The sequence below is a fragment of the Betta splendens genome, chromosome 19 (genome assembly GCF_900634795.4).
Source record: "Betta splendens chromosome 19, fBetSpl5.4, whole genome shotgun sequence".
NCBI classification, from domain to species: Eukaryota; Metazoa; Chordata; class Actinopteri; order Anabantiformes; family Osphronemidae; genus Betta; species Betta splendens.
Genome location: NC_040898.2, coordinates 16111217 through 16128222, shown reverse-complemented (window position 1 = coordinate 16128222; position 17006 = coordinate 16111217). Strand labels below are relative to the sequence as shown.

General features: G+C 49.7%; 4 protein-coding genes across 9 annotated transcripts; 1 reads left to right on the top strand and 3 right to left on the bottom strand.

The window, feature by feature from the left end:
- Positions 1-260: 260 nt before the first annotated feature.
- On the bottom strand, positions 261-5101 carry LOC114845445 (prolyl 4-hydroxylase subunit alpha-1-like). Of its 3 annotated transcripts, none has more exons than XM_055504234.1 (15): positions 5015-5101; positions 4575-4665; positions 4368-4464; positions 3984-4135; positions 3571-3708; positions 3182-3436; positions 2928-3109; positions 2685-2861; positions 2366-2436; positions 2185-2284; positions 1857-1910; positions 1715-1780; positions 1564-1632; positions 1396-1492; positions 261-1160 (listed from the first exon to the last, which is right to left on the bottom strand). In XM_055504234.1, exons 1-15 carry the CDS (start codon positions 5087-5089, stop codon positions 1090-1092), a joined length of 1695 nt encoding a protein of 564 aa, XP_055360209.1. In that variant the 5' UTR covers positions 5090-5101; the 3' UTR covers positions 261-1089. The 3 variants fall into 3 exon arrangements, with proteins under 3 accessions (XP_055360209.1, XP_028989286.1, XP_028989285.1); XM_029133453.3 differs by having other exon boundaries at positions 5010-5055; XM_029133452.3 differs by having other exon boundaries at positions 4934-5043.
- Positions 4574-10060, bottom strand: rab40b (RAB40B, member RAS oncogene family). The gene is made up of 7 exons (XM_029133460.3): positions 9541-10060; positions 7776-7836; positions 7371-7431; positions 6973-7050; positions 6668-6890; positions 4934-6576; positions 4574-4665 (listed from the first exon to the last, which is right to left on the bottom strand). The coding sequence occupies exons 1-6, from the start codon at positions 9680-9682 to the stop codon at positions 6278-6280; spliced, it is 864 nt and encodes a 287-aa protein (XP_028989293.1). The 5' UTR covers positions 9683-10060; the 3' UTR covers positions 4574-4665; positions 4934-6277.
- Positions 10061-10370: 310 nt separating this feature from the next.
- LOC114845450 (cytochrome c oxidase assembly protein COX11, mitochondrial) lies at positions 10371-12067 on the bottom strand. 3 transcript variants are annotated; one of them, XM_029133461.2, is made up of 4 exons: positions 11783-12067; positions 11559-11714; positions 11315-11440; positions 10371-11139 (listed from the first exon to the last, which is right to left on the bottom strand). In XM_029133461.2, exons 1-4 carry the CDS (start codon positions 12065-12067, stop codon positions 10954-10956), a joined length of 753 nt encoding a protein of 250 aa, XP_028989294.1. In that variant the 3' UTR covers positions 10371-10953. The 3 variants fall into 3 exon arrangements, with proteins under 3 accessions (XP_028989294.1, XP_028989295.1, XP_028989296.1); XM_029133462.2 differs by having other exon boundaries at positions 10371-11063; XM_029133463.3 differs by having other exon boundaries at positions 10968-11201.
- A 1067-nt stretch (positions 12068-13134) lies between these two features.
- LOC114845447 (chromobox protein homolog 2-like) lies at positions 13135-16541 on the top strand. Of its 2 annotated transcripts, none has more exons than XM_029133456.3 (5): positions 13135-13274; positions 13366-13409; positions 14186-14251; positions 14350-14419; positions 14507-16541. In XM_029133456.3, exons 1-5 carry the CDS (start codon positions 13209-13211, stop codon positions 15860-15862), a joined length of 1602 nt encoding a protein of 533 aa, XP_028989289.1. In that variant the 5' UTR covers positions 13135-13208; the 3' UTR covers positions 15863-16541. The 2 variants fall into 2 exon arrangements, with proteins under 2 accessions (XP_028989289.1, XP_028989288.1); XM_029133455.3 differs by having other exon boundaries at positions 14504-16541.
- Positions 16542-17006: the final 465 nt, after the last annotated feature.

The following is a 17006-nucleotide window of genomic DNA, read 5'->3' as shown; positions in this document are numbered from 1 at the left end:
TACACTAAATTAGATTGAAACTGCATATAAAGACCTTTTGTTTTTCCATGAGTCATAATCGAAAGGCATCAATGAAACACTGCCCAGCCTAAGGTAAAGTCAGAGAAAACCCCTGGTGAGCATCCACTGGCTGTTATTCAGCAGCCGTCACCTGATCAGACGTGCCACAGTGAAAACAGCCACAGTGAGCCACAAAGCTGGGCAAATCACAGCAAGACCACAGCATGAAACAACCCATAAGCAATGCTCTGAACAGCGTGTTAACTGATAAATCACTTCATTTATTAATTCTGACCAGAAACAACCAGATTTACACACAGTGTTTCCTTTGCATAAATAACAGGCAGACAACTGAACAGAGGAGGAGACAGGTCTGCTTTGAAAAGGAGGGACTGACCCCGTTTGTGTGTGTGTGTGTGTGTGTGTGTGTGTGTGTGTGTGTGTGTGTGTGTTGGGGGGGGGGTCTGGTGATCTCATTACTTTGCTGCTTGGACACCAGGAACCTGGCTTCTTCGTTTCATTGTCTTTAGTCTTGAAAGAAGACTCGGAATCTAGTGAGCAGAGCATCAATCATTACCAACAATTCATGGTTTCCTGAGTAATGTTCCACAGTTCAGCCAGCGAATACACTGTTCGGGGCCGACAGGGAGTGAACCTGGAGGGGTTTCCATGGTAGCGGTGTAAAAATCTGGTAATGCAGTGAAATGTTAGCACTGATTCATTCATGATCTTTTATTTTAAAAAGGTGGTAAATGAAGGTTTGATTGATCATGTGGTTTAAACCCATGAAGCTGGTGTAACTACATTACAGGTTTCCCTTGATGAGCAGCCTCACATGCAAATGATGCATCATCAGCAAATCAGCATCACAAAGTTTAATGGCTTTAACCATAAGTATGACTGCATGTTTAGTTTGAGTGAACATTAACACTTCAAAGTGTGTTTGATTTAGTCTGTGTGAGGACGAATGGTTCAGGAAACGTTGATCATCAGCTCAAAACTTTACCCAGTGATGCACCCCAGAGAAAAGTTTCTAAACACAGGCAGCTGCACAGAAAGGCTGAGGAGGAGGAGCAGAGCAGTTGTGGGTTAGTCAGTCTCCTGGAGGCCACAGCGCCTCCTGAACTCCTGCCCTCGTTCATGGATCCACTTATTGGATACTGTAGAGACACAGAAAAAAATACCCACCAAAACCAGGTGAAACCTCAGTAACTGGCACCGCAGTCAAAGCACCACAGCCTAGTCAGACTTTAGGAATCTTGGTTTTCCTGGTGCTGTCCTGATCTGAGTAACCGGACTGGGCCTTTTGTTTGGTTGTTACACACCAAGTCAATGATACAAAATCTTCTCTGACGTACTCACAGGTTAGAGGTGTTACTGTCTGTCTGGACTCACCCCACTTGTTTCCGACCAGAACAGGACAGGCAGCGTGTCTGGTCCGGTAGTCTCCTTCTCCACTCAGGTACAAATTATACCAGAACACGGCCGACCCCTGCAGACACACAGATCAGTCGAGTCACAGCGTCCAGATGTGTTGCAGAACAGATCAGAACCAGACCGTACCTTTTTGGGTTGGACGGCGGCTCCCACATCAGTGAAGACCGTAGCGCCCCCTGCTGCCACATCACTCATCTGTAACAAGCAGGAGGAAAGCGTTATTCAAGCCGACCAACCTTCAGCAGATGGTATGTTCAGCAAGCGTGACGTTACGGACGTAAAGAAGCCACGTGGCGATTCGGTTTCCTGTCCCCAGCTCCTCAAAAGCATCCGGTTCGTCCTTCTGCAAAAGCCACAGCAAGATTGTAACACACAGCTGGTCCAGGTGAGCAGGCCTGCAAGGACTAATGTCTATATACCCGTCCAAAGTCAAAGTGAGGTTCGTACTGTCCCCCCACGCCATAGTTCGCCACCTGCAGCAACACAGTCACAGATTCATTATAGCTGATGAACCTGCAAAGATAGGAGTAGCCAGTTATTTAAGTCAGACATGTGTCACACTGAAACTAAGCAAAGGAGCGTAAATGGACCACCTTAAAAGTAATTTAAAGATCCCCAACAACAATTAACGTCTTTTAAATACATTGACTTAATAAATCTAATATTTTATTTTCATATCAACTATAACTAAAGACTGGTGTTCTATAACTTTCTGCTCAGTTCACTGATAAAACAGGCTGGAGTTACCTGCAGCTCCTCGGCTGTGGTAATGTCCAGACCTGTGATGTCCTCGATCCTCTGGTTGATGGTCTCCACCACCGGGTGTTCAAAGGCTCCAAGCCATGCGCTGAGGAGGGAAGTACAGAAGGTGAGTCCTTCAGGGTAGAAGGCACAGGTCTCACTGGACGACTCCTCCTCCAGCTCTTACCTCTTGGAGACTCTGTAATGGGCCGTGGTCAGTTTGCCGGTTTGAGGGTCATGAACTGTGGCACGCCTGAGCTAGCCCACATCAGAAAACACAGACAGAGAGGCAGAGAGAGAGAGGGGCGAAGGCAGGTCACTAGTCAATTAAACCCTGTGGAAAGTCATACATGACATATGTAGTGGTGCTCAGGTCATATTTGAGGTGGATCATGCTGGTATTTATGTACCTACACTAATAATCACAATAACAAAGTGAAAGCATGTTAGTCAGACATGAGCTCATCGGAAGCTGGATCCTCGGGCCTGTTGATGATGGGACTCACCCTGGGTTTCGCCAGCTCTTTCACCTTCTCCATCTCTTTGTCCGACACGATGTCGTGGTATCGGACGATGCGTGGGCGATCCCACTCGTCCTCCTCCTTTACTGGGCCAATCACATACCTCGGGTGATGGTTGTTGTCATGGTAACGGCAGAGGAGGCGGCTCTGCCTGCGGGGGCTCTGTCAGTAAGGAGAGGGTCTTATGACAGGGGACATCTGTCAATGAGCGTGTGCCGCTCTCCTCACCATGCGGACGCCTTCGCCGCGACACAGCTGCTCGTACGTCTTCCTCTCCGGCAGGTAATCATTAGCCTGAACCCGGGACTCCTGCCGCTGCCTCTTGGCCTCACCCTGCTCCACCTTCTTCTGTTTGCTCAGCTGGTACTTAAAGTACTTCAGGTTCCCGATGGCTCGCTGGTGAGTAGGGTCTATACACAAAAACATAGGAGTCAGATAAGTCAGTCATCAAAACTGTGAAGAGGAACATTTGTATGACTGACCAAGCTCCAGCAGCCTCCTGGTAAAGTGCAGCGCCTGCTGCAGCGCCCCCTGCTGGTACACTGAGTAGCTCAGGTAGTCCAGGATGGTGACGGTGTCCACAGCTGTGGACACCTCTCCCTGCTCAAGCTGATTCAGGGCCTGGACCATCCATAGCTCAGTGTGGTAGTAGTCGGCCTCCAGGTACGCCACCTTGCCCAGGTCGAAGCAGTCATCCACGGTCAGAGTGGTTCGGTGCGAGTCAAGTGAGGACAAGCCTGAGAGAGAGGACGGCGAATGTTTAGACTGAAGAACAAAAAGAGTCAAGACAGATTTCAATGTACACTCTTGACTGAAAGTTGAAACGCTTTGCTCTGGACAGTTCTGGTCAAGGTTGAGCCCAGGGCCTGACCTGGCAGCTGTCCAGAGGAGATGCTGCTGGTGTCCAGCTGGTAGGTGTCCTGAAGCCTCATCAGAGCTTTGGCAGCTCCGATCTGGTCGTCGTCATTGGGGAAGTGCTGCCTCTGGATGGTGAGGTTGGAAATGAACACTGAAACGGTAGAAGTTATGAAGTCATGGGCTGCTCCATTTTTCTAAAGGCAAAGACTAACACACAGAGCTACAAGGAACCAGAAGCGGTGATTGTGAATGTGACGCTTGTCCCATATTTTCTTCATTCCGGAACAGATTGATGAATGTTCTTCTCGAGCTGTTCCAGGGTCAAAGGTCAGAGGGTCTTGCTACTGTGCTGCCACTTTAAGCCCTGGACCCAGTGTCTGTACCAGTATAAACACATTGATCTGATATGAAAGGATGAGTGTGCACCGTCAGACATGTCAGTCAACACCAGGCTCTCCAGCTCGCCCCACTCTGTGTTGAGTCTCTTCATCAGTTTGAAGGCGTTCACTGGGTGTCCCAGGAATCCCTCAGGGTCCTGAGTCGCTGCAGAGGACAGAACGTCCAGTTTGTCGGCCCATCTGCACAAAAACACATGTATGTGAGGACACGCAGTTCCCCACTACTACAACCCCTCTAACTCAACTCATACGGCCTGGAAAACACTAAACTAAAGCAAGCAGTGACTGATCCAGAGGGAGCACGGCGGTGTTTAGCAGATTAACCTTTCAAACAACCCAGCATGAACCTCAGTCAAGCCCAATCAGGGCCAGGTTCAGGAAGGTTTCCTGAGGTTCCTCTGAAGTCTCTTACTTTTTGATCTGCTCCAGTTTGTCCTCCTCAGCTCGGATGTAGTCCTTCAGGGAGGAGACCAGGTCCTTCTCCGTGAACAGCAGGTCGCTCATTTGTCCTGAGGAAACACACGTAGCACATGTTTCCGCTGACAGTCAGACTGTTACGAAGGCTGAGCTGCAGTCAGTTCAAACTCTGAAGCTGGAGAACTCAGCCTGACAATCTCACCGATGGATGTGAAGAAGTCGTTGTGAGCTGAGGACGAGGTGAAGAGACATGGGATCAGCAGCCAGCACCAGACGCTCATTCTGCCTCCAGACTGGGGAATCACAGGAAAGGCATCAGAACCAGATACTGGTTCATACCAGATACAAAGTACTGAACCCAGAAGTAAAGCAGCAGGTATTACACTGATCCCAGCATATATTATACTGATCACAGGACGAGGCTAGGACACAGACTACTGGGACCAGTGATTAGACGGATCTCAGCAGGTAGTAAACCGATCCAACATGACCTGAAACACGTGTGAACGCTGCATAAACAGAACCAACACCAAGCTACGCTGTAATAAGCACGACCTGCACCTGTCGCATTGCGAGATGAAAATGAAAGCTGCGCACATCAACAACAACAAACGACAACAAACGACAACCAACGAACATTACTGCTTCCAATGCGTTACATTCTTCTTCGTCTTCGTTTGCTTCTTCTTCTATTTGTATAACGGCGGCCGGCATCATTAACGGTGCATTACCGCCCCCTAGCCGCTGCTTCTTCAATTTGTTTTGTCTGCTGCTGCTCATTATTTTTTAGTTTTCTTCTTCTTATTATTATTATTTATTTTTTAGTTTTCTTCTTCCTCTTCTTCAATTAGTATACCTCCACTAATATGGGTGCATAGAACAGCTCCAGAACCGACTCAGCTTCATTAGAACTATCGGAGCAAATGAACACATCCATCCTGAAGGATCTGCTGGCTGTCGTCTGTCTGTGGATGGACTAATGGATCAGTAGGTTCTAGTGATGAAAATAGAAGATAGAAATGGTTCATCTGTATTTACTGTGGGTACAGAAGCTTCGGATCGGGCTATTTATTCATCTAACAACACAACTTTGGTTTAAAAAATGCACAGACGTTATTACTGTGGGAGGATTTATTAAGCAAAGTTCCACCGTGTAAAACAGTCTTTGGTGCAGGCGTCAGGAAAATTAGAACACATCCCACTGGAAATGGACACAAACGTCATCATCGCATCACAAAATGATATAAATACTGCAAGTAAAAATGTCTTCACATGGTTTGAGAATTGTGTGCAAAATACAGTACAAAGTGCTGATATGTACAAATCTGCGTGTCATTGTCTATGTTGTGTAGGAAACATCCTACAAGAAGCTGAAGAGATTAAACACAACTCATTGCTCAGGAGGCAGCAACATGTAGAGGGTTATTGTACAACCATTGACTCATATGAACATTATTAAAACTGCTGTCAGAAAGAAACCAAGATTGTGAGTAGGAAAGATTTAGGGAAAAAGCTTTATGTTGCACATGTGCAAAAGTCACGTCTCATACATTCTGGTTTTCTCTTCAGGACTTGTTTCCAGGCTTTAACAGCTGAAGCAGCAGAACCACAAAGTTCCGTTGTGTGAACTGGTTCTGCACCTGGTTCTGTACCAGCAGCTTCTGGTCAACCTCATGCTCGTCAGAAGCTTGTTGATCCTTTAGAACAATAAACCCTGACGTCAGTCCTAATGACCAATGTGTGACGGTCTGGACCGAATCATTCCCGACTGATGAGCTATAACCGGAGCAGAGGGATGCCTGAAGCAACGCGCATCCTTTTTTAGAAGAAATAAATGTCACACATTTATTTGCACCTCCTGTTTCTGCTCTTTAATCAAATGGGAGCAGCAGCGTCTCTTAGCTCTTAGGATGATTTGCAGCTGTTCCTGCAGCTCTGGGCTGACGGGCTGAGCGGTGGGGGTCGGCTCAGCTTGGTTTTCTTTAGCAGTGTCCCTCCCGTCCTCTTGGTGGCGCCGTGGTGGGCCGAGGTGCTGGCGATAACAGAGTACGAGCGGCCGTGCATCATGCGGGCGTTGAGGCCGTTGGCCATGGAGAATGACTTGAGGTGGGACTTGAGAGCCAGTGGGAGGGGGAGTTTGTCGACCAGGTGGACGGGGGTGCAGGACACGATGGAGCGGCAGCACAGCTCCTGCAGACTCAGCACTGAAGGAGAGACAGAGAAGAGTAAGAGTTCAGCTCCTGTGTGTTACAGCTCAGACGTGGAGCGTTCCGGGTTGGAGGGATGAGTTCTGACCTTTGTTGGGCCTCCACAGCCGCTCCATGCCGTGTCTCATTAGCACGATGCGAGCCAGCTCTGTGAATGACTCCGTGATGTTGAAGTTGCACAGCGGGCTCACCTCAAAGAAGGTCACACCCAGTTTCTGGGCGTACACCTGCGCCTGCTCCGTGGTCACCTGACGCTTGTAGGCCAGGTGGAGACGGTTCCCGACAAGGATCTTAGGCACTCCAGGTGCATGCTGGGTAAAGGAGGAACAGCAAGGGCAGCATGAAGACAGTTGATGAGGTGAAAAGCTTGTGGTGATGCTCGTGATCACTTACCTCGTCGATCTCCTTGATCCACCTGTCGATCCCGTCAAAGGACCAGCGGTTGGCAATGTCATAGACCAGGATCACACCCTGAGGAGGAGGAGAGTCATTGGCCAAATCTCACTCAACATAGAACAACACAAGTCAATGTCTATGATGTAAGTCAGTGTCAATAAAGACACAGTAATAACAGACACACAAAATCACAACAAGCAGGAGTCTCTGACCCGACATGAACTAAAAACTTGTGGAAACTTGATCGTAATCAGCTTTGTAACAGTGTCACTGTTGCCATGGCAATGTCTCCTCAGTTGGCGATGACTGACGACAACTCATTGTGTGTGTGAGATCCTTCACACCCACCCAATGCTGCTGAGCTTCAGCTGAACTAAGTGAGAGCTGATGATTACCTGTGCTCCTCTGGAGTAGGACCTGAAGATGGTGCAGAACCGGCCCTGGCCCGAAGTGTCCCTGATGGAACAGACAGCACACACAAAGTGGGAATGTTCTGGTTCTGGTTTGGTGGCTGACTGAACAAACAAAGCAATATGGGATCATCACAAGCTGGTGGTGGTGGAGGCTCAGGGCGGAGAGTGTTTCTATCGAAGTGTCTGAGTCATGAGGATTTAGCCCAACACATCAGCCACTCAAAACATTCACTCTGCTAAAAGCTAAAGCTTCTAAAAATAGGCCTGCGATGCCTGGATGCTGCAGAACGCGTCATTTAAGAGCATTAGAATAAACAGAAACATCAGTCAGCCAGTCCGTTTAGCTTCAGGGCCGACACCAGCACCGACCCATTGCCGGCTCAGTACCATAGATGCAGCTTGACTCTCCTTCCGTCCAGGAGGATGGTCGTCGTCTTGTAGTCGATTCCTGAAACACAGACAGAACAGAACTGAGAAGAGGCTCAGAAGAGAGGTTCTGTTGGGATTTGAGTATTAGTGTGATTTAAATGTAGGCTCAGCCTGGTCTGCATTCACCAGACGAGGCATCACAGTCACACAACCCAGTTCAGCCTCACACACTGATACACCAGGGCATCTTGGGAAAATGTTGTTACATAAGCGCTAAGCTCTGTCAGCAGACATCAACCCAAGGAACCGCACAGGCTGCAGCTGCCTGCTGGCTGGAAGCTTATTTATCATCATCAAGGTCAGAACCAGAACCAGAACTGGTAGGTCAGTGTAATTACCACGCTAGGTAAAACAAGAAGCAACTTTGAACTCTAGAATGAAGGTCAAAGGTCACACAACAGATAATTAGAACTCAGGAAAATGGACTGAGGACTGGCGCTGGTCCATTAAACTAGATGCCTGTATGGACGCTCACACACTCTCAAAGTAGTGAGTCAGTTTCTCCTGGCAACAACATCAGCGTCATCATCCCCCACCGAGCTGCTTCCAGCATCGCGCTGGTACAGGCTGTTTGTTACGACGTGTCAGAGCAAAGTGTTCTTCTGAAATTACACAACATCGTTCTAATGACACAGGAATCAATGGAATTGGATCCTATCAGCAGCTGAAAGTTGTGGTCAGGGCAAACTGAAGCAGAATCAGGGTCCGTTCCGCTGTGTGTGTGTGTGCATTTCTCCGAGCTTGCGTCTTCTCAGAGCTGTAATCATGGCTTCCCGATGTGGTTTTGGCTCCGTCTCCCCACCACAGTCTGTAACAGCAGCTCCCCCTTGGTCTAGCTGAGGTGCAAAGACCCTTCAGGACCGCCATGAGGCCTGAAGCTGCGCCACGAACCGCAGCTATGTCTGGTTCTGTATGAAACGCTGCCACAGGCCAAACAACAACACTCAGCTCTGGATTGGGTTTCTCTAAGCTCCTCTCATCCATTCATCCTGATGTTTTCCTGCACCCCTGACCTTTGACCTCCTGACTATAGGCGTCGCCTCGAGCTAAATGCCTCAATGATTAAAATCAGGATCAAATGTCGGCTCACACTAACTCAAACAACGAGTTCTCTGCAACTGCGCGACAAAGAGTGTTTACAGTCAGTCAACAGAGACGCAGTACAACACAGTGGACGAGTCCTGCTGAGAAGGACGGAGTCAGGAGCAGCAGCCACTGGATGAAGAAATTAACTCTGAACTAAATATTTGCTTTGACTTCTATTACTGCATTGTTGCTCTGTTTTAGTCAGTGGTGAATACATGGCAGGTAATCAATGCGTCAGCTGATCGGAGCTGAGTTCAGCTTTGTGAACTTTGGTGACGTCACAGCAACGGGACCACTTTGTTTACATTCTATTCACGTGAAAAGCAGTCGAATGATCGGTGAGTCTCCCATAACACGATCTCTGCCTCTTATGGTTCCACAATCAGAGGGACAGAATGTGTTTCAGCAGCTCTGACGAGAAACAAACATGTGGCACAAACAATAAAACAACTGACACCAGTTAAAGTGTGATGTGGATAATGAGTCAGAGCCTGATTAACAGCCCACACATCTCATTTAAGATCAGGGACAATAATCCTATGTGACGCAGCTCCATCAGCGTTGGATGAGTATTTTTACATTACTTTTACTGGACAGGTTCATTATCGGGGTTCTGTTCGCCGAACCTCTCCCTCACCCATGTTGTAGCCGTAGGGAGACTCGGAGGCTCCGTCTTGCAGACTTGCCAGAATCTCGCCCTTCCCGACGTCGCTGTCCCCCACCAGCAGGAACTTGAGCAGAAAGTCGTAGGGCCTGGCCGGGCTGCTTCTGTGGCTCATCGCTGCACCAGGCGCCAGCTGCCGCGTCCCATGATGAGAGCAGCCGGACACCAGCAGCCCCCCCTCGGGCTCAGCGACGCCACGGACAAATCCCTCTAAGACGCACGACGTAGACTCTGCGCGGTTCTGCGCGAGCTGTTAGGAAGTCGGGTTGGAATCCAGCCCAGGAGAGACACAGTGGACACCGACCCGATGCGGTGACTGCGCCGTCAGACGCGCCGCGCTTTTACGCACGTAAGTAAAATCCTACACTTGGGTTTTAGGAGCCAGGACGAGGCTTCTGCGGCTCCCGCTCCAGTGGCGAAGACATGGAGCAGGGGGTGGGTGTGCGTTTGTTTACCTTCCTCTGATTGGTGCAGTGTCTGAGTTGCTAGGGCAACCTCGATCCGGGATTTGAAGTGGCTGACGTCTGTCACCCCGCGGGAGCAAACGCAGGGCTTCCTGTAGGCACCTACAAAATAAAAGCCCGCCACAGCGCTATGGTGTGTTGGCCCAAGCTGGACGGTTCGGTCCTGCTGATGGTGTAAAACTACTGCAACAACACACATCAGTTTACTAATTTTATTTGGCATTAACTTAGACCCTACATGTCTGTAGTGTGTTAAATGTGTTTGTTTCAGTTGTTAACTGAAGCAGTAGATCCCACCTCTGGATAAATAACACGACCAAAGAAGCTGATGAGTCTGGGTTTTGTTTAACATGTCTCAGATTTAATAAACACAGAATCTGAATTTAACCTTCATCATTTATGGATTCAATATGAACCTCAGCTGTGACTGAATAACTATCTTCAGCCACTGAAATGATGCTTATAGACTACACCTCAGAACCAGATACTGACTGTTTCTCCTCATTGTGAACTGATGACTCACCCCGACCTTAGGTGGGGAAAAGCCAGCATTATTCTTTGAGTTTGTTTAAGGCCTGATCCATTCATATGAGTCAGTAGAGTGGAGGCAATCAAAGTTTCTACATCGTCACAGTCATTTTAAAACAGTTTTGCTTGGAGTCAACGACTGACTGAGGAGGCCAAATGTTCATCATGCCTCATGCAGAGGCTGGTGCTTGATCTGCTCTGAAGCAGATTGATTCATAAAAACACAAGCGGAGCCCAGAATAAATAACAAACCCCCAACATCATCACACGCCCTTTGAAAACGTGTTGGTTTAGTTCAAGAGCCCAACATGTTTTGACACATTTACAGGATGGATTGACTGGGATTGTTCTTCCAGTTGCTGTTGCACGTCTAACCCACAGGGTTCAGATCTGCTCAATTGTAGCTGTATCCAGGCAAGGGGAGTGGCTCACCCTTGGCCTCGAAGAAGGTGTAGGACAGGGTGATGGTGTCCACCCTGGCCATCCGCGGGTCCTCGGCAAATTCTGGGTCAATATAAAAGAAGACGGGCATGTCTACCTCCTCGTGAGGGTTCAAGCGCTGCTCCTCGAAACAGAAACACTGTAACACATGATAGGAAATGCAGGGCAAGAAGTAGATGTTGCTGGTCCGCTAAACCACATCTGGAAGGAGAGTCAGCTTATTTTTTTAATCCGCTGTTCTATGAATTCAAATTCTCAGTAAAATAAACACAGTGGCCAAGCCATGAGAAAAGAAGCTAAGCCCGGTTCCGTACCTGGATCTTGTTAAAGTACTGCCCTGCCTCAAAGGGCACCACATTGTAGGTGGAGATGCCAATGATGGGTTTATCAGTGGGGTTTTTTGCTCTGTAGAAGGCTAGTGCTGTCTCACCTGGAACCAACTGAACAAGAAAAACAGAACTTATCAGGGTGTTCTGGGCTCTAATAACCAATCCCATCTTTACTTTCTGTTACTGATACGTTGAAGTCTGAATGCCAATGAAAACGATCAGGTCTTACGTAGATCTCTGCCTGCTGTGGTCTGAAGTTCCACTGCATGCTGGCGTGTGTGTCGGCGTTGAAGGTGACCTTGATGACGCGCTCCTTCACTGGCTTCATCGTCTCCACCAGAGATGCGTCGTGGCCGGCCACCGCCGTGCCTCCAAGCCCGGTCGCCTGCAGAACACAGACTTAAGACTGGAGACTCCAACGTCAGTTCCATGTTTGGATGGACTCGTCCTTACCTGACAGTAGAGTCTGTAGAGAGGCACCGCAGCATAGGACAGGCCAATCATTCCCACCCCTGCTGCTGCAATGTATGTCAGCACTGTCCTGTTCCTGCTCCTCCACTGCTCCTCCTGGCTTCTGGACTTCCTGCCCCGGGTCTGTGTCTGGAAGCGTAGAGGAAGCCTCCTTCGCAGGAGAGGTTCAGCCTCAGAATGGAGTGTGTGTGTGCGCATGCATCGAGTGAAGAGCACAGAGGAAGAAGGGCAGCGGAGGCACGGACGTAGCAGGACAGGCAGCATCATGGCTGGACGCTCAGGCCTTCTTAAGATCGGTCAACTGGGACGAAAAAGGATCAAATCAGCTGGTACCAGGTCGTTTATCACCTCATGTTTACCATACATTCTGGACACAGGTCCAAAGAAAATCTTAGGTCATTATTTGATTTTATAGCAGCCAACCATTTGCACGAAAATGCCAGAAATAAAATAAAACACTGACATCAAACATTTTAAAAAGTAACAACTCAACAAATATATAATATCTGACGCCGATTTAAAGTAAGACTCTAAGTCGTTTCTGTGAAATAACTAACGTTAAGCCTGACCTACTGTGAACCTGCTGAGCGTCACGTCTCTAACCTATAGGACGCAGGAGACACCGGCGGCCCACAGAACCAAACCAGGAGGCAGAACCGACACGTTGCCAGGTACCAACTCGCCTGCAGAAAGAACTTTCACAGAACCATTACCTGCCGATACCTTCAGAAACACCGCTGTGCACACCAGTGTGGTCTCACTGCTTGACTTCAACACGTTACCAAACACGATCAGCGGAAACACCGGTGCAACACCCAATAAGCTCCGTCTGAGGCTCAGACAGGGAGGTTCCGGCCGTGCGCGCAACGTACGTCGTTAAGTGTTAAGTACCTCTGTACCTCTGGTAGTGTAGTAAGGTACCGTTACACACACACTACATTATTACGTTCATTTTAATCGCAGCTTATGCTTCGTGTATTATTAGGAGAAATTATGCTGAGTCTACATCCAGTAGGTCATTACATACTGGTGTGTTTACATCCATCACAGTAGTACAAAGTATGAATTATGATGAGATCATTGCTGTGGCCAACTAAATAACACCACACTGCTATAAATTCAATAATCATCCGGTTCTGCCATTTCCACGTACACGTCCCACTGAGCAGCAGCGTGAGACCGCTGCCGGACGGTGCTTCGAGGGGCCAGGGCCCCTGCAGCCCCGCCCCTGCCGCGCTTGTTGTGGCGTGTTCCAGCCATTTTGCTGCAGCTCGGTGTGTGTATGTGTATTTGTGTTTAGATGCTCCGGTCTCGTGCGTGTTGTGTGTCCGCCATCCGTCGCCGTTTGCAGTGATCGGTCCTGGAAGCTACGGCGGCCGCGCGGACTCACAAAGGCGCCGCTGCAGTCATGGAGGGGGTCACCGTGGGCCAGGTGTTCGACGCGGAATGCATCCTCAGCAAACGGCCGCGAAAGGTAGGAAAGCGCCGCTCCGGCCTCAGCGGGCATCGTCCTCTCAGCGCAGCCGGCTCTTCACGTCTCTGCCGCTTTGTGTCTTCTCCCGCAGGGCAAGTTTGAGTATCTGGTGAAGTGGAGAGGGTGGTCGTCCAAGTAAGTATCTAAGCTAGCAGCTAGCATCCACGGCTAGCTGCTAGCATCCACGGCTAGCCAGCAGACAATGCCTGGCCGCTGCCGGTATCTGTGCTCCCGTCGGGCTTTCGCCCAGTTACACAGTAATAAACTCGCTTTGTGCGGATCCTTGTTACGCACAACGGGTCCATGCGTCTCGTGTCAGGGTTCGTTGTTTCCTGCAGCGTTTTCACGCCGAGAAGCTGATGCTAACAGACCCTCAGCAGGTCATCCTGAGGCGTGATGCAGCTCCTGGTTGAGAAACCAGCAGTGATCAGACATCAGCAATAAACAATAATAACATAACGGTAACAGTCATATTCAATACACAATTTTCTACCTATGCCTTGGATTGAACCACCAAGTCAAATTCCTCGTTCTGTAAAGTGCGCTCTACAGAACCTGGCAATAAAGCTTTTCTGATTCTGAAACAACTGTAACTTACTTAAACAGCAATAAGCTTATATGATGCTATTATTTGCTACAAACGCAGAGGACAAGATTTATTGATGTATTTTATTTCTTATCTGTTTTCTGTTAAACCACATAGCGTTTCTCTTTTTATTATAAACACTGTAAATGTGTCAGTAAACAGCAACATATCATTCAGACCTAAAGCAATGTGGCTCTGTAGAACTCAGGGATGAATCCATCAGGATCAAAGATTAGTAAATACACTGAAACTGAATCTGTGCTTAAAATATCTGGATAATGAAGCAAAACATCTAAAATACCACAACCTTTTTCTGACTTTTCAGGCACAATAGTTGGGAACCAGAGGAAAACATCTTGGACCCAAGGTTACTGGCTGCCTTTCACAAAAGGTGCATTTTTTTGCTTGATACTAGGTTGTTAGACACAAAAAGGTTTTCATGGTCAAACTGATCCCTTTCCTCTTGATGTGGTTTCTCTGGTCCTTCAGAGAACAAGAGCGGGAACTTCTGTTCCAGAAGAAGGGGAAGAGACCGAGGGGACGTCCACGAAAGATCCTGGTGAGGTTTAAGTGACTTAGCTGCTTTATTTTAAGCCCAAATTTTAAAAAGATCTTAAATGGTTTGTGTCCTGTTTTATTTTAGCAGCCTGTACCTACTGCCACAAAAGACAGCCGCTCGTCTTCCTCTGGTCTGTCATCTTCGGCCTCCTCCTCTTCCTCTGAGGACGAAGAGCACATTAAGAAGGCGAAGCCAGGTCCCCGTGTCCACCCTGTCCCCCAGAAGAGGCCCCAGATCATGTTGGCCAAACCCGATTCGCCACACAAGAAGAAGCGAGGGAGGAAGCCTCTCCACCCCGACCTGAGGGCTTTACGGCAGGCAAAGATCAGACCTCCTCTGCCTCCTCCTCCTCCTCCTCGCCACGCCCAGCCGCTCAGACCCACCAGAGACGAGCCTCGGGCCGGGGTGAAGAAGCCACTGCAGCCTGCCAGCTTCACCTACACTGGCCTGAGCAGGAGCTGCAGGGACGAGGCTGCCTCTGCCTCCCAGTCCTCGAGCAGCTCCTTCTCTCAGACAGCTGCCTCTAAACCCGGGTCGCTCAGCTGCATTTGGACCAACCGCCCCCTGTCAGTCTCTTCTCCATCTTCTGGCTCTTCGTCCCACATCAAATCCAATCTTCCACCACAAAGTAAAAACTCTCTGTCTGAGCAGAAGCGTTCTCACTCAGAATCGAGCGGCAGCCGAGGGAATGGGTTCAAAGTGTCTCCTCCGAAACCAGGTGGAAGCTCCAGTTCGCTGGGTTTGCACAGCAGCTTCTCCGGAGGCCAGACATCGATCCATCGCTCCCCGCTGGGCCAGAGGAGGATGGAGGGAACGGGCACTCACATCGGGCCGGCCCAAAACAAGCAGCAGAGTCTGACCTCATCCTCGCTCACAGCTCGAGACCAAGCCAACCAGGCACTCAGCCTCCGAGCGCTCAACCTGCAGAGCGTCAGCAAGCCTTCCGCCGGCAGCAGCCTTCAGGGACACAGCACTGGCAGCGCTGCGGGGAGGTGCAGCCTACGGAGCGGCGGCAGCCTCGTGGCCAAAGGCGGAACGTCCGGAGGAGCGCGCGCCGCTTTAGTAGCAGGAGGTGCTGCAGACCAGGGGAGGCTGAGGGAGGACAGGGGAAGTGGCTCCAGCCGAGGGAACGGCAGCGGGAGGCAGGAGGAGCGCAAACACGGGCTCAGCTCTCAGAACCGGAGCCTGAACGAGCTCAGCACCGGAGACTCTGATGAGAGCAGCAGCAGCAGCGAGTCGGAGCCCGACGCCTCTCTGTTCCCCCACAACAGCAGACCCAGCTACGGCATCAACGCCACAGAGTCGGACACGGAGACCGACTGGAGGCCGGCGCGGAGTCTGCTAGAACACGTGTTCGTCACCGACGTCACGGCCAATTTCATCACGGTGACGGTGAAGGAGTCTCCGACCAGCGTGGGATTCTTCAACTCCAGAAACCACTGAAGGACGTGGAGGTGGCGCCTCAGCCAGTAGAGCTGAGCTGATCTCCAACAGGTTTGGGAGAAAACAGACTAACAAAGACGTTTTCCAGAACAAAACGATCGCATCCAAAATCCAGCTGCATTTTGGAGGCTGCTCAGTCTGTGCAGCGAGGGAAGATTTGGTGAAGCTTCGTTAGACGGCGTCGTGGTCTTCCTCGTGTGACACAGTTTCTGTATATGCCGCAATGTAACTGATGAAGAGCAGTGTTCATCATCGCTACGTCCCGGATGGATGTGCGACGCCTCAGGTTCTCCTCACAGCTGGTTGACCCGGGCCCTCGCTGCCCAGTAGACCGGCGCGCCTGGCAGCAGAGTCAAGTATTAAAGAAGTGAAGTCCGTGTGGCCGGTGACTGTTGGTCCATCGTGTCGTTGTCTCGTGTCTTTGGACCAAAGGTGTGATTTTATTCCTGACAGTATTCCTTGCACTACGCACAGTCTCCATGTCAGACATTCCATCGTTACTGTGGCCAGTGACGATCTCATGTCCCTGTCAGTTGAATGTGTGTTAATTTATATCTGTACATATGTTTTCTATCTGATATCTATCTGGTGCTCAACGTGGCTCTTTAGCTTCAGACACTTGTAGCCGGTGCCTCTGCCCTTTGCAACGTTTGAAATAAACACTGACTGTAAAGAAGAAGGTGGCGAGTGTGTGTGTGAGCTGCCAGCAGGGGGCCCCATCGGCCTGAGGAGCCGAGCTCCTTCCTCCACACCATCAACCTGCAGCTCACCATGTTCAGTGTTTATTGTAGCTTTAGGTAGAATTCATCTCTAAGTGCCAGCTCAGAACCAGGCACCACCTGCCTGGGGATGGAACAGAACCACTGTGATGCTGCCTGACACCAGCAATGGGCCACAGAACTGCAGCTCCAGTGATTTATGGCCACAGATGTGGAATTTTCCCAAAATAAGTCTGAGTAAACAGGCTGTGACAGAGAGTCTTCACAGCTGCAGTGAACAGAGCAGAGCAGTGTGACTGGCGCCACTCTGCTCACCTTTGTTCTGATGGGTCTCGAGGCAGAACTCAGGGCCCGATCAGCACAGAGGCCATCCTACGTCAGAGACCGGACCGCGTGAATAGAACGTTTCCAGGTTCTCACTTTAT

Excerpts from the sequence above, each read along its gene's own strand:
- LOC114845445 (XM_029133452.3), bottom strand. The coding sequence starts at position 5,011 with ATGTTCGTTGGTTGTCGTTTGTTGTCGTTTGTTGTTGTTGATGTGCGC. Across the intron at positions 4,465-4,574 it reads CGACTTCTTCACATCCATCG|GACAAATGAGCGACCTGCTG; the intron begins GTGAGATTGTCA and ends GTGTTTCCTCAG. Across the intron at positions 1,911-2,184 it reads CCACAGCCGAGGAGCTGCAG|GTGGCGAACTATGGCGTGGG; the intron begins GTAACTCCAGCC and ends GTGTTGCTGCAG.
- rab40b (XM_029133460.3), bottom strand. The coding sequence starts at position 9,682 with ATGAGCCACAGAAGCAGCCCGGCCAGGCCCTACGACTTTCTGCTCAAG. Across the intron at positions 7,432-7,775 it reads AGAGTCAAGCTGCATCTATG|GGACACTTCGGGCCAGGGCC; the intron begins GTACTGAGCCGG and ends CTGTTCCATCAG. Across the intron at positions 6,891-6,972 it reads GGATCAAGGAGATCGACGAG|CATGCACCTGGAGTGCCTAA; the intron begins GTAAGTGATCAC and ends TCCTTTACCCAG.
- LOC114845450 (XM_029133461.2), bottom strand. The coding sequence starts at position 12,067 with ATGATGCTGCCTGTCCTGCTACGTCCGTGCCTCCGCTGCCCTTCTTCC. Across the intron at positions 11,441-11,558 it reads CACAGCAGGCAGAGATCTAC|TTGGTTCCAGGTGAGACAGC; the intron begins GTAAGACCTGAT and ends TTTCTTGTTCAG. Across the intron at positions 11,140-11,314 it reads AGTACTTTAACAAGATCCAG|TGTTTCTGTTTCGAGGAGCA; the intron begins GTACGGAACCGG and ends CATGTGTTACAG.
- LOC114845447 (XM_029133455.3), top strand. The coding sequence starts at position 13,209 with ATGGAGGGGGTCACCGTGGGCCAGGTGTTCGACGCGGAATGCATCCTC. Across the intron at positions 13,275-13,365 it reads TCAGCAAACGGCCGCGAAAG|GGCAAGTTTGAGTATCTGGT; the intron begins GTAGGAAAGCGC and ends CTTCTCCCGCAG. Across the intron at positions 13,410-14,185 it reads TGGAGAGGGTGGTCGTCCAA|GCACAATAGTTGGGAACCAG; the intron begins GTAAGTATCTAA and ends CTGACTTTTCAG.